The sequence below is a fragment of the Carassius gibelio genome, chromosome A20 (assembly GCF_023724105.1).
Source record: "Carassius gibelio isolate Cgi1373 ecotype wild population from Czech Republic chromosome A20, carGib1.2-hapl.c, whole genome shotgun sequence".
In the NCBI taxonomy this organism is placed as follows: domain Eukaryota; kingdom Metazoa; phylum Chordata; class Actinopteri; order Cypriniformes; family Cyprinidae; genus Carassius; species Carassius gibelio.
Window position 1 is genome coordinate 27,332,092 of NC_068390.1, and position 15,006 is coordinate 27,347,097.

Consider the following 15,006-nt stretch of genomic DNA (forward strand, 5'->3'; position numbering starts at 1 on the left):
AGATGCTCTTACATCAGATGCATGCATAGTAACAGTAAACATATTGCATACTGCAAAAATACTAGTAGTATTTGGACTGGAGTAATACTGTGGAAAAAAAGTAAACATTAAATAGAGATTTTTCCACACTACACAGCTATTATTGGGCCGAACCTCTATTAAACGTGAAACAGAAACAATGAAAGCAATAAAAAAAAAATACAAATCTTCACCATTTTTCTGTGCACAATATGTGAAATACTGTTTCCCACAATGCAGTGGGTGAACCTACATTATGATCGTTTCTTCAAGACAGTGAAGACATTTATACACATTTCAGATTAAGAAACAAAGTTGCTTTCCATTGCGAAACTGGTCTCAATGATAGTCTATATAGTCCTAAAGCTCATGTAATTTACACCATGCAACATGTTTACATCATAGTATGTGAAGTATGCATAAATCTAATGCATGATCATATTAATATTAGCACAATGAGCAGTTTGCCTCTGTGCACACTATGTGAAATACTGTATCCCACAATGCAATGCAGTTGATGTCACATTTTTGCATGTATTGGATTAAAACGGCAACACTAGAAATATTTGAGTGTTTTTAGGATCTTTCTTTGCAGATCTCATCACTATGACACTTGGCTATTGTGGGAAGTTGCCTGCATGTTGCTTTTAACGTCACTTGCTGGAATAAACACACTGTTTTCTAAAAATAGTGCAGCAAACATTACGCCAGTGTTTCATTCTCTGACCCGTGAGTGCACAAGGACGGGTTTGTGTTTGTAAACTCACTGAGCACACTGTATGTAAGGCATCATTAATCGTGAACGCTAATAACTGTCAGCGTCTGGCCCTACACTCTAAAAAACGCTGGGTTGTTTTTTCAACCCAACTGCTGGGTTGAGGCCGTTGGATAGGACTTTGGGATGTTTTAACCCAAGTTTGGGTTGAAAATAACTCTCTTTTTTAACCCAGCGGGCTGGGTTGAGGACGCGGACGTGAAGGAGAGCACGCACGTCACGTCAAAATCGTACGTCTCCAGTGCGAGCAGCCGCCATTTTCTCAGCGTGATAGAAGCGAGAAGCGAGTGAAAGACTATGGTAAGTAAATATTCAAAATGTAAAGTTATCTTTTATTGTTTACCCGGTTGTATGAAAGGCGGAAGGTTTTATGAAAGGCGGAAACAAAGGAGCTTAACGTTATATATATTTAAAAAAAAAAAACGGACGCGGTTTTCGCCTCAGACACGGAGGTCTTAACTGCCTCATATAACGTTACTGAACGGAGGATGTACTTTTAATATAACGTCTGTGAATGTATTTTGTCATATTTACATAAGATTTTACATTATCTGTACTTTTTGAGGCGTTAACAGACGGTTATGGTCACGGTTACGCTCATGTGAATTTGTCTTTTTTTTCGCGGTTAAACTGAATGTATGTTTGTCTCCTAAAGGAAACGGCATTGTGTAGTAAAGACTACCATAATTATTTTGAGGCTGTTGAAGTGGTAACTGTTAAAAGTATGTTTTACATGTAATATTTCAGACTTGTCAAGCTTTTGTCATCATTGTCCTCGCGCTGAGAGTTAAAGACACAGAAGCTGTTTGTGTGAGGATGAGGAGGAGGTGTTCTTCTGAAGAGAGGGAGAGACGGTTTAAGGAGAGTAAACTTCAGAATAACATCAAGTTATCTTTATTTTTACTAAGACTAAAATAATGTGTGTTTTTTTTTTAGATGTTGAAATCCAGAGACAAGATAACTTCATTCTTTTGAGACTGATGTAAGTTAAATTATTATTACTTTTTTCTTTTGTTTCTGTTGTGTCCTGCCTGTTAACTTCACATTTTGATGCAAAAACAGTGTGATTTTATATATGTATGTATGTATATGTTAATATTTTATTGAAACCATTGATGTCCCTCTTTGCAGAACTCAAACTAACTGGAGTTAAGGACACACAAGTCTGCTTGTGTGAGGAGGTGGTTTTCTCAGCTTCTTCTGAAGAGAGGGAAAGATCGTTTAAGGCAAGTAAACTTCATAATTTCATGTTATCAGTTGTTGTTGTGTTTTACTAAGAGTAAAATAATGTTTGTTTTTTGTTTTTGTAGATGTTAAAAGCAAGAGACATGGGAGAGCATCATTCCTTTGAGATTTTATGTAAGTTATTTTTAGAAAATAAATTTTTCTGTTGTCTCCTGCCAGTTTACTTCACATTTTGATGCAACAACAGTGTGATCACGTGCTCATTTCATTAAGATCATTGATGTCTGTGTTTTTTATTGCAGAACTCAAACCAACTTTGGAGTTGTCTTGTCTGATTTGGAGAGTCATCATTCTTGGTCTTCACTCTTAGAGGTAAAGTTCACACAAAAAATCATTTACTTGCCCTCAAGTCATTCCAAACCTATAAGACTTTTGTCTGTCTTTACAACATAAATTAATATATTTTTAGTTTTCTCATAATATTTGTTAATCCATTTATAGTTTAGATAATCAGTATTTTCAAGCTTCATAAATATAGAGTTATTGTAGAAGTAAATTCTGATATTTATATATGAATACATCTTAAATTATATGATAGCAAACATGTATGTTCTAAATAAAATACTGCTCTCCCAGACCAGCAATGGAGGACACAGAAAGAGAATATTAAATATATTCATACGTTTTCCAAAAAATGAGCAGATTTTGTATGAGTCTGGAAAAACATGGGGAGAGTAAATTATAAACATTTTAATTATTTGGTGAACTAAATGTTTGAAGAGCAGCTCTCCACGTACATGAATATTGTGAGGTATGTGAATGTCATGTCTGTTTTAATGTTTCAGTAAAGAAGCTTTCTGAAAGCAATATTTATTCAAACAATATCGCATGTCCTCACAATAGTGCTGCCATTATTACCATTCTGGAGCGCTGTGGTGGACTGAGACATTAAACAACCACACAAGTGTTGAAACTTTAAAACCGATTATTTACCTATCATTACGGATGTGAATACACCTCTACCTGAAAATCGATAGTTTAATTAAATGTTTAATTTTTTCAAATGTGTTTCTCTTAGGCCACTGATGAAGAACAGGCGGTGTTTGGGATGAATGCTGATCAGAGAGGAGAATCTTCTTTCCCCTAAACTGATGCAGCGGTGGTTTTAAAGGAGGACCCTGCCCTGGATGATGTAGAAGATGTCACATGCTGTGCTGATGGGGCTTCTTCATGACTACATCAGTTATGCTAAAGAGATCATGAAAATTGACCGTGATGCATGATCTGTATTCATGGACTATGAAACAAACTGTAAGTGTATAATTTGTTAAAAAAAAAAAGTTAAATGCTTTTTCTGTGTTGTTTAGTAGAAGAGTTTACACTCTGTCATTCATACACCTGCTCACATTCACACACACACACACACACACACACACACACATGCGTCTGTTAAATGTTATAATATCAAAGTTAATGTTGTGATTTATTTGTGTACTGTCATGCCAGAATAGTTGGAAAAAAACCTAACTAATTGTAAATTTATTGTATGTGTTTTCGTATATTTTTATACAATATATATACAATTGAACAAAGTCCAATTTGATCTTAAGTTATATTCATCAAATGTTCAATGCTTTGTTTATGAACTCTGTAGCTGTTAATGCCATCCTTTTCTGCAGTTCTTCTAACATGTTACTTTTTGACTTTTTTCTTGTTTCTAATAAATATTTTCCTTTTGCGAATTATTATTTGTGTGTAGAAGTGATATTTAAAATGAACAACATTTGTAGGTTTAATGCCTAGCTCAATTTGGGTTAATTTTAACATAGAAATGCATCGTTTCCTCACATGGCTGCACTCTGCGAGTTTATTTTCTGCCAGCAGGAGGCGCTAAGAGCGGGAGAGGTAGGTTTCTCCGGTAACGGCTGCAGAGCGGTGCTGAGCTCACAAACGTTGCCTTATCAAGCACATGCAAAATGATATCGAACATTTTCTAAATACAGTAGTTTTCCTTCTGAAATACAGTGATAAAAAACACCCGCTCTGGTTTTTGAAACCCTGCAATATAGTCATTTTAAACCATAAAAAAGGCAACCCAGCAGGCTGGGTTAGATATGATAACCCAACTGGTTGGGTTAAAATAACCCAGCGCTGGGTTCGTCCCTTTTTGACCCAGCGCTGGGTTGTCAAAATAACCCAAATTGGGTTGTTTTCAACCCAGCAGTTTTTAGAGTGTATCAAACCTTATTCTACCAAATGAGGAATCTGCAAGGAGATGTGAAACCAAGTAACTTTCTAAAAATCGCTCACCTTCTTGTCCTTGTGTTTGGATGACAGTTTGTGTGAAACCAAGACAGCTGACCTGCGTCTGTGATAGCAGACTGAAATTTATTTCACAATAATGCATCGGAAAAATGTTAAAGTATTGGTGTGAAAACATTTAGCTAATGAGGTTTTTGTCTTCTAGTTAAAGATCTCTTCCAAAATCATAAGTGCATTCCTGGTTTAAAGACTTGTGAAGGGGAATCCCAGAATGCATTGCGATAAAAAACTCTGTGGATGGCAGACGAGATGAGAGAAATGTTATTTATAATTACACATTACACCAAGGCTGCGTTTATTTGATAAATTTACAGTAAAAATTGTGAAAATTTATTGTGATTCAAAATAGCCATTTTCTATGTCAATATATTGTAAACTGTAATTTATTTCTGTGATCAACTCTGTATTTTCAGCATCATGAATCGTGTTTCAGTAAAGCAGCAGCTGCTGAAGTGAGTCACGTCTCTTTCTTTCCTTTATCTCGTTTCTTTCCTCTAATGTTTGCTTTGGAGCACAATCAAGACAAACTGAGCTGGTGTTGTGTTTGTCTTTCTCTGCCTTTAACAAGCTGAGCGATCAAACACACACACACACACACATCTGTCTCTCTCCTCCTCACAGGCGTCACATAATGAGCTCATTATCATTGAGTTCAGGGTGGTCCTTCAACACCACAGCGCCATCACACTGATTTACAGCAGCGTCTTTCTAAACAAATCACATCTCAGACGTGTTGAACCAAAAACATGACTGGGATTGTGTTTAATTTGAAACTAATCATCGGCTTCACTGCTGAACAGATAGAAGAAGAGATGATTTAAATAAAAGACGATTTGTGTCGTCAACGTACGCTAGCATGTTTTGCTAGCATTGCTACAAAGGTGTCTGGTTGGATGCTAATCATTAGCGTGGGATCTTTTCTCGTTCTGAGCTATAATACTTACCGTTTCGAAAAGCTTGGAGGTTTGATCACATCATTAACTTTCATTTATTACATGTAATAATAAGAGCTGCTTTAACTCATAGTACCAAGCTATAATTAAATCATCATTAAAGCGTTGTAGTTGTGTTGCTTTTGTGTTTTTCCAGATCATCATCATCCTTGTTCCTTTGCGTGAGCTGATAAATTGGTATCGAGGATGTGAAAAAACAAATAAGCTTGAGTAAAAGCAAAAAACAAAGACATGAATAAAACCCTAATCAGATCATTTACTTGTGCGGTTAAAGGGTAAATCTTGTGAAAAAAAAACGTAATAAAAAATTATAATAATTTAAATAAAAAATGTAATACGTTTAATAATCATATATATATATATATATATATATATATATATATATATATATATATATATATATATATATATATATATATATATATATATATATATATATATATATATATATTCAATTTATTAAATTTAATTACATATATAAATTATAATTATATATACTGTGAAACATCATAATGCTCCTTTGTTTTACATGCATACATTTTTTTTTTATATTAATTAAATAACGACCCATCATCGAGTTGTGTGAGGGACTTTAATACATATGTTCACGGCTTTTCCATTAAAAAAACCACGTTGAAAAGCATCATAAATAAAAAACCCAGCTAAATATCCTCTTTGTTCTACATTTGATGACAATAATTACCTTCTCCATCTTTGTTTTTTTTATATCATTGCAGTCTGGCTGAACACTGACAGTGTAAACGTCTTTAAATCCTCTAATAAGATAAGTCTCTGACAGAGGAGCGCTCGATGCTAACTAATAACAAACCAGGAGCTAGACGTGCCAGAGAGTTGGCAGATTATTTATCGCCATGTTCAACGGCCTTGGGAGTCTTTACATTAGCACCAATAACAGTCTGTGATTAGACTTAAGTGTGTGCACAAGGCATTGCTTTAAAATCACACGGGTGTTGAAAGCCTTCTTCAGTAGTGCGAGCCCGTGTGGTGAAGTCTCTAAGGAGTCCACGAGCCGGCCAAGGACAACCAGGCCCCATCCGTGCCGTTCTTCATGGGTTTTTCACGAGGCGATGATGTCCCAGTGTGGAGCATGTAACCAGAGCCAAGGTGGAGCGAGAGGAAGGGAGGAAACTCAGAACAAAACCAAGAAAAATGAAGAGTATGAAAATGTCTCCCTTGGTTTATAGCTGCGCAGACGGGCGTCCAAAAGAAACACATCTTTAAATTTAACTTTAGATCCCTCTTAGACTCTCTTTTCCTCACCCTCTCCCAACCAACTGGCAAATGTTGACATCTGTGGAAATATTGAGCAAATATATGCAATTTATTACAGAAAAATTCTGATCCTTGTGATGTAAAACAGTGAGATCTTTATAGGAGTACAGAAGATACCTAGACGTCTTTCTATATCGGTTATTAATATGTCTTCGTAAGATGAGATTTTACTGATCTAAACATAATGCAATCCGATGATGATTGGGAAATGAACATATAAACGTTCCTCAGAAGATGTGAGATGATGTTCTGGAGGCTTGTGAAGATCAAGCTTCTGGAAACAAACGCTCCTCAAAATTATATTTCCCAGCGACAGAGAATAAAATCGCTGTTTTTGAAGCAAATAAACTTACACATTGGGACTCGTGCAATCGGTTTAATGATTTAACGTACCAATCTTTAGCAGGTTCTTTTAATACATTACATTTATTTTAAAAAAAATTGACTGACAATATGAACACAAGTTTGAATGTAACACAAAACAAATGTTTCATTAAAATCCTTTCGACAAAATCTGAAAGGGCCGAGCCAGAATCACATGAGTGCAATAGCTTTAACAGTAACGTTTTGATCAAGTATAATACAGTAATACAGTGCAGTTTTATTCTGTTTTAAACCAGATTCTCATTGAAAAAGGTAAAGGTAAAAAGAGCTGAAAGTTTTGCTTTCTTTGAATGACAGCTAAGTAATTATACTTGAGTTTAAACCTTGCCTTAACTAGAAAAGCAGAGTCCAGCCGCCGTCCAAAGTCCTGTCACACGTCTTAAACTGAATAATAATATGTTTTTCTTAAGGTGAAGGGTTTACTTTCTCCGTCTGCACTCACACTATCTCAGAAGTGTCCTCTGCCCTCATCTGTGGTTTTAACACATTATGAACAATATTGTGTTTTATCTGTTTCTAAGTGAAGTTAAGCATCTAAAACGCTCGTATTTTGGCCGTTATTTGATAAAAACAACGCCTTTGCTAGTCCCACGAAGGGAATGTGTTGTTTTTATCAAATAAGGACCAGAATATGAGCGTTTTAGATGCATTCAGCAGTGTTATTCCACTCAAATGGATATTGAATCACTACGACGTGATTTTAAACTGAAGGCAGAAGTGTGGTATTTTCTGTAAATCAGACAGAGCACAGGACCACGGTCTAATGTTTCACCAGAGCTCACTAAACAAATATAGTGCTACCTCAGAATATTCTTAAAAGAAAAGTTCAGTAATGATGCTATAGAAAATGCATTATGAAAGCATTTTATATAATATATAAATATTTTTATATTTTATACATAATGCTTCTAGGACATTTTAATGCATTTACAATTTTTACATTTAATATTGTATTTTATATATATATTCTTTTTCTATTCATTATTATTGTTAATGTATTATTAATGATTATGTATAAACTTATTTATATGAATATTTTATATGTTTTTTAGATTGTACATATTTTTTTGCATACATATATTTTATAAAACAATAAATTAATATATTAAAAATATAATATTCATAAAAAAATAATTACATATAATAATTATAATTTTTAAATTATTATATACTAATTTATTTTATAAACATTAAATATATTACATTTACATATTTTTGGGTGTTGTGTGTGTGTGTGTGTGTGTGTGTGTATGTATGTAAAATTAATATTTTAAAAATATAAAATATAATTATTGCATGTTGTATATATTTTTTATCTTAATTATTATTGGTAATGAATTATTAATTATTATATATAAGTTGATTCTTATAAACATGTATAATTACATATGCATAATATGTATATATATAAAATACAAATAATATATAAATAGATATAATTATTATATGTAATATTTCATTTTTCTGTTAATTATTATGAACTACTTTATTTACATTTTGTAATGTATATACTGTATAAACTTTTAGATTTTATATATTCATTTGACATGTATCTTACATATTATACCATTTTAGAAATAATTACTATATACAATGTATTATTTTTTAATTAATTATGTTTATTATATTGTAGAATTTAACTAATACTTTATTTAGTGATTTAGTTTTTAACGTCCACTTTTTTAGGAACGTAATGCAACATGATGCACTTTTTGGAAAAAGCTGAATTGCTCAAACTTGATTCACTGATGGACTGACTTACATTACAGGCCTGAAACTTTACATCTAGATCCGAATCAGTCCCATGAATCCTTCTGCAAATGTGTTTGGAAGCAGAAACACCCAGGGCCCTCCTTTATTTGAAGCAGCTCCTTTCGACTTGCTCTTTAAACAGTGAAGAAACGCTGGACTTTAAATCCTGGCCCAGATGGGATTTCTCCCAGTGATCATAAACGCTCTGAAGACACTTCACAAATCAAACGCTGCAGTATTATGTTTAGCTTCTGCACTGTTATTGTTATTGCATGTTTGTGCATACAACCGTAATTCACAACTTCACCAAGGAGAATCTGAGACGAGTGATTCATGCACAGAAAGAAGTTCTCCATGGAAAGTGATTCAGCTGTGACTGTAAATGCAGCGTCTGTAGGTCACAGGAAGAGGTTTAGGTGTGAAGGGGGAATGTCCTGAAGTGGAATTCAATGTGTGTGCTTAAGTGGAAAACCCGGAGATCTCCAGAGGTCTGAAGGAGAGTAGAGCTCGTGGTTCTTCAGGTGGTCTTTGGGGAAATTATTCATGTTCTGAGCTCTGCTTTCCTGAGATCTTCATGTCTCCGTGTGTTGGTCAAAGATGAACTAACAGTTATTCTGAAATGACTCTATTATGGCAATATGAACTAAGATTTCATATTATTTATGGCATTGTTTGATGACATGGTATTGGTGTCCGGTCTCTTTTTTTTCCCTGGATCCTTCTTTAACCTGAAACTAAAGTGCTTTGAGTTTTTCAATTGTTCATTTTAGGAGTTTGTCACTGTTGTTTTGTTTTTTTTGTTTTTTTAGTTTTTCAATTACATATTTTATAAAAAAGAAAAAAATAGGAAACAATGTGATGTATTGACATTAAGGAATTTTCTGTATTGTTAAGACTTAAGTGTAAATTTTTCAAAATTGAGATTCATGCATCATCTGAAAGCTGAATAAATATTCTAAATATCTCCATCGATGCATGGTTTGTCATGATCTGACAATATTTGGTCGAGATACAACTATTTGAAAATCTGGAATCTGAGGAAGAAAAATAATCTAAATCCTAAAAAAAAATCATCTTTAAAGTTGTCTAAATGAATTCTTAGCAATGCATATTACTAATCATAAATTAAGTTTTGATATTTTTAAAATATCTTCATGGAACATGATCTTTACTTAATATCCTAATGATTTTTGCATAAAAGAAACATGAATAATTTTGACCCATACAATGTTTTTTTTTTTTTTTTTTTTTTCTATTGCTACAAATATATACAGGTTTTTTTGTTTGTTTGTTTTTTAATGTTTAACAGAAATGTCTGTAAAATTAATGGATAATGTCCTGGCATTTTCTGTTATATACTCTTATATTTCCTCTCATATATATATATATATATATATATATTTAAAAAAATATATGTTTTTGAGAGAATTATCTTACCAAGGCTGCATTTATTTGGGAAGAAATATAGTAAATACCGTATATTTACCGAAATATTATTACAATTTTAAAAAGCTGTTGTCTCTTGTATAATAAACTGTAATTTATTTCTGTGATCAAAGCTTTATTTTCAGCATCATTCCTCCAGTCTTCAGTGTCACATGATCTTCAGAAATCAGAATAATATTTGCTGCTCGAGAAACATTTCTGATTATTATCAATGTTAAATACGTTTGGCTGTTTCATATTTTTTTTTGATACATTTGAAACTGATACATTTTGTTTTTCAGGATTCGCGGATGAATAGAACGTTCAAAGGAACTGTTGAGAAACATTTGTAACAATATGAAAGTCATACTTCCACTTTTGATTAATTTAATGCATCCTTGCTTAATATTTAAGTATTTATATATATATATACAAGTAACATTTTGCTGCTGGGATGTACCAGATTTATAAATGTCTTTTAAATCCTAATTATTCTCCCATGCAGACACTACTGCTCTGAACAGCCATGCTCTGGGTTAGAGTTGCACGCTCTGACGCAACGCTGTGATGAATCAGCTGCTCTTATCACTTTATGAACTGAACTCATTAAACTACATAAACTGAGCCTCGTGTAAACAGCCTGTCTCTTTATCCACGGTTTAATAAACTAGAGAAAACCTTATTTATTTATTTTTTGCAATACTTAAATGTGCAATAACTCATCTGAAGATGTTAAATATAAGCCTACACTAATATTAATGTCATGAGGCTGTAATATCTCTGGATGGATTATTGTCTAAATCCTCGAATAGTTTTGCAGTGGCATTATACACTCCAGCTCATTGCATAAGTGTAGCTGAGACAGACAGAGTCTATAAATCGAGTAGATTTTGATGCGCAGATCTGAACTTACATTCATAAAGCATTAATACTCATCGGCTCTGTTGTTGATATCAGGAGCCAGCGAAGGTATACAAGCTATAAATCCACGCTCTTCGCTCTCTGTTTATTGTTGGAAGCCAGATTTCACCCAGATCACCTTTTTTCAGGGCGAAAAAGCCTTGGCAGAATTACATTATCTGGATTATTGTCTATTGAATTCCTTGCATTTGAATCTAAATTAAAACTATTATGAAACGCATAACTAAAAATGTACACTTAACCAAAATAAATAAATGAAATAAATAAATCCTATAATTTTGTCAAAAATAAATATATTCATTTTCATTTGAATCATTTTATTGTCTTAATGCGTGTCGTGATCTTTATTTTAATAAATATAGTGAATAATCAATACTGATCAGTATGATAATTTAAACTGGCATATAATAATAATTGAAATAGATTTTAAATTATTTTTTTAACTGCTGCTAAAGAAAAAAAAAAGACTTGCCCGTCATTATGTTTTTCTCGTAATAAGATGCACGCGCTACTTTTGTTTAGACTTACACTAGAGTTTTTTTTAATGTGTTATCGATTTCTGCAAAATTGTGAAAATGACATGAACTACTGAATTATGCAACCGATAAATGCTAGCAACTATTAGTGAGAATTGTGTTGCAAGAGTTCATTACCATAACGATAAATAAACAACATTTATATGAAATATGCACAATAGCCTAATTGTTTTTTTTTTTTTTTTTCAGAAAAAGTGACGAAATTAGTTTGACATAAATGCATCCACTGTTTGTTTAAAGTATTTTTTATTTAAATTACGTTTTTAATTTCGGCTAAAGTGCATTGCTTTCCATAAATACACCACGTGGTATATTAGTAACAAACGTTTATTTACATTTTCAGTGCAAATACTTACAGACCAAATATAATACAGTCACGTTTATCAACGTCTTAATTGATGAACATTCAATTCCCAAATCGTCTGATGAAGGTCGAGTGGTCGCTGCTGTCCTCTCTCAAGGGTCATGAAGGGTCTGTTTCACAAAGAAACGATGGCTCGTGTGTGCACGCGCGCGCGCGCTCTGTCCGCGAGCCGCTTAACTGACGTCCATCAGATGCTCACGCGCTCGGCTCTGTCGTGGAGTCTGTGCTGCATGTGTCGTGCGTGCTGACCGCGAGAGCTCCGGGAATAATCACACTGGCTTTGTTGAGGTCAGAAATGTCCACGTCGCTTTTGTCCTCCGCTCCGTCCTCGGATTCGGACTCGCTCGGTTCGCTTTCACACTCGGAGTCCTCGCGTTCTTTGGCTTCGGTATCGGTCGCGGATTTATCCGTCTGCTCTTTCTCTTTGTCCTTCTGCGCCTGCGCTTCTTTGGAATGCCTCCACTTCATCCGCCGGTTCTGGAACCAAACTTTGACCTAAAACATGAGGAACATCGTTTAGATTTTTTTTTTCTTCCAATGCTAGAGTATGTGTTTTTAAATTAAAATGTGTTTTTGTTTGTGCATTTTTGTATTGTAATGCACCGTTTTGAGATGTCAAGATGAATGTGCATTTAGTGCACTTTACCTATGCAATATAGAAATGCGTGCACAAACTGAATCGAAAAGTTTGTCAATTAATTGAAATAACCAAGACGGCTTTCCACACTCAATTGGAAAGTTTTGAAACTCTGTCGTTTTACTTCCGGTTTAAAATAAGACAGAAACTCTTGCCCAATGCCCTAAATTTGGATGATTTGAAACGAAACAACTGCACCCCTCCTGCATTTGCTAATAATTGACTTTCATTTCTCTAGAAATGTGGGTGTCGCAAAATGCACGAGCCTCCAGCTGCTAAAGCTCCAGATGGCTCTTTGCACTCTAAAGCATGGGTTTCATTCCAAAACGTTATTTCAATAAATAACACCTTTATTTTTTTGTATGCATTCGTTTGCATTGATAATCAGTCGCTCACCTGTGCGTCGGTGAGGCCCAGCATCGCAGCCAGCTGTTTTCTGTCCGGTTTCGTGACGTACTTCTGGATTTCAAAGCGCTTCTCGAGGCCTTTCCGCTGGAGGTTGGAGAACACGGCTCTGGACCACGACCTTTTCCTCTTGTAAGTCTGTGGCATTGTGTCTTTTGAAAGCACCGCGTACGGCCCTGTTTGGGTCAAACAACACACACACACACGCGCGCCATTAGAACACAAACAATGCAATGCAGTTTGGCCGGTGTGCATGTTATTCAATAGCATGTGCAAAGTAGGCACTGCACACGCATGCAAAAGGATAGGAGCGTCTCCTGCTCTTTAGGGCTCGACTGGGGTGTCTACACTACCTGGGAAGGTGTCTTGAAACTGATGTTGCCCTGATTGCCTCGCGGCATTGCTTATTGAACCCATCATGGAGGAGGTTTCGCTCATGGACGCGAAGTAAGGGCTGGCAGACACATGGACTGCTGACTGCCGATTCGGACTAACAATCAATGTGAGATCTGTTACAGAACGACAAACACCAAACAATTCAGCTAAAGCGCCAATTCAACTCGTATTGGATTTTATGAACAGGGCCGTGCGCGCATTGGGGCTGGACGCGTCCAATTGTTTAATGTCCTCCTTTCCATAAGTGCTTACTAGAAAACCCCTGTGTGTGTGTGATTCACCAAAATACGTCTTACCTCTCAGTGATAGCGATTCTTTTCCCCTCGGCTCGAAGTCTGTGGATAATATCCGATCGATCCCGAACTTGAGGTCTTTGCTGGAGAGCGGAGGCGCGGATTGCGCGTGCATCGCGGCTCTGGATGTAAAGTGTATTCCGTGCATGTGATACGCGGACGCGCTTGGAGTGACCGGGGACGGGCGTAACGGGGATCCCCGGGCCCCGATGTGAGCCATAAGCGAAGACGAACCGGGGATGTTCTCAGCATCTCCAACGTGCAGAATATCAGCGATGCAGAACGAGGGTTTCTTCATGCTGTCCACCCCAAAACCGCTCGAGCAGTACGCGGTCCAAAGGCTAAAGTTCGATGCGTAAAACGGATTGAGTCCCGCCGTGTACATCCCGGCAGGCAAGCCCAAACTTCTCGACACAGAATCGCATAAAACTACATGTAATGAGTACAAACTGCCCTCTCTCGCGTTTCTCCTCAAGTATGAAACTCCAGACAGGAGTCCAAAAAGCTCTAAGCAGGACCTCCGTTATTGATTGGCTCTTTGCGAGCCAATGGAAGTGGACAGAACGGTCCAACACGCCCCAAACACGACGAGCACTTCCAGGATGACTCTTAAAAATCCCCACGTTTATTAAACGGCGATGATTCATGTGATACGACCTTAAAACATTTTCAGAGTTTGTTTTCAAGCGTGTTCATTCTGAGTGAATCAAATTGTAATTTTAATCAGATATAAGAAAAAAAAACATAGAAACCAATTTATTTAGATATTCCACAAGTTGTTCATTATAAGCCAATGCATTATTAGCATAGACGAATAAACATATTGTTAATATTTAATTATAGCGAATTTATAGGATGCATTATATAGAACTAGAAAGAATGGACAACATTTAATATTTTTTTAATGGTGCACAGCTTGGAAAATAATAATTTAAGATGATACTTTTAGAAGATGGTGTAATATAAATGATGCATTCGTAATTATAAACAATGGGTTTGCATGCATTCGCTGCGCTTCTGACCGGTTTTCTAATTTTCGAAAATATGCAAACAACAAACTCTGATAAGAAAGCGATCCACAATCACTAGGCTTTGCTCAGGTTCTGCTCTGGGGTTAGGAAGCAGGAGTCTCTCTATGCAGCTCATCCTGTTGTTGATGAGCTCTGATTCAGGCTAAATGAGCGGATATTCCTGCCTGATTTAGGCCAAAAATAGAAGATGCTTTAGTATTTTAGGATACAGCCGATGACCCTTATTTCCTCCAACTCGGAGAGTTGGAACTTTATAATGACTGTAGCACTTCCCTTTTTCAATATTTGTACAACTTTATCTCAACTCGCAAGTCGC

At 35.4% G+C, this 15,006-nt stretch overlaps 1 protein-coding gene and 1 long non-coding RNA gene across 3 annotated transcripts; one reads left to right on the top strand and one right to left on the bottom strand.

The window, feature by feature from the left end:
• The first annotated feature begins 852 nt into the window (after window positions 1–852).
• LOC127938842 (uncharacterized) lies at window positions 853–3,674 on the top strand. Its single transcript, XR_008148820.1, has 4 exons — window positions 853–1,775; window positions 1,925–2,152; window positions 2,281–2,350; window positions 3,057–3,674. It is a non-coding gene; the product is annotated as an uncharacterized LOC127938842 (long non-coding RNA).
• Window positions 3,675–11,875: 8,201 nt separating this feature from the next.
• On the bottom strand, window positions 11,876–14,181 carry LOC127937977 (H2.0-like homeobox protein). 2 transcript variants are annotated; one of them, XM_052534323.1, is made up of 4 exons: window positions 13,663–14,181; window positions 13,324–13,479; window positions 12,962–13,146; window positions 11,876–12,423 (listed from the first exon to the last, which is right to left on the bottom strand). In XM_052534323.1, the coding sequence occupies exons 1-4, from the start codon at window positions 14,042–14,044 to the stop codon at window positions 12,124–12,126; spliced, it is 1,023 nt and encodes a 340-aa protein (XP_052390283.1). In that variant the 5' UTR covers window positions 14,045–14,181; the 3' UTR covers window positions 11,876–12,123. The 2 variants fall into 2 exon arrangements, with proteins under 2 accessions (XP_052390283.1, XP_052390284.1); XM_052534324.1 differs by lacking the exon at window positions 13,324–13,479 and having other exon boundaries at window positions 13,663–14,173.
• Between the last annotated feature and the right edge of the window lie 825 nt (window positions 14,182–15,006).

Excerpts from the sequence above, each read along its gene's own strand:
- LOC127937977 (XM_052534323.1), bottom strand. The coding sequence starts at position 14,044 with ATGTACACGGCGGGACTCAATCCGTTTTACGCATCGAACTTTAGCCTT. Across the intron at positions 13,147-13,323 it reads GTTTCAAGACACCTTCCCAG|GGCCGTACGCGGTGCTTTCA; the intron begins GTAGTGTAGACA and ends TGACCCAAACAG. Across the intron at positions 12,424-12,961 it reads TGGGCCTCACCGACGCACAG|GTCAAAGTTTGGTTCCAGAA; the intron begins GTGAGCGACTGA and ends CTCATGTTTTAG.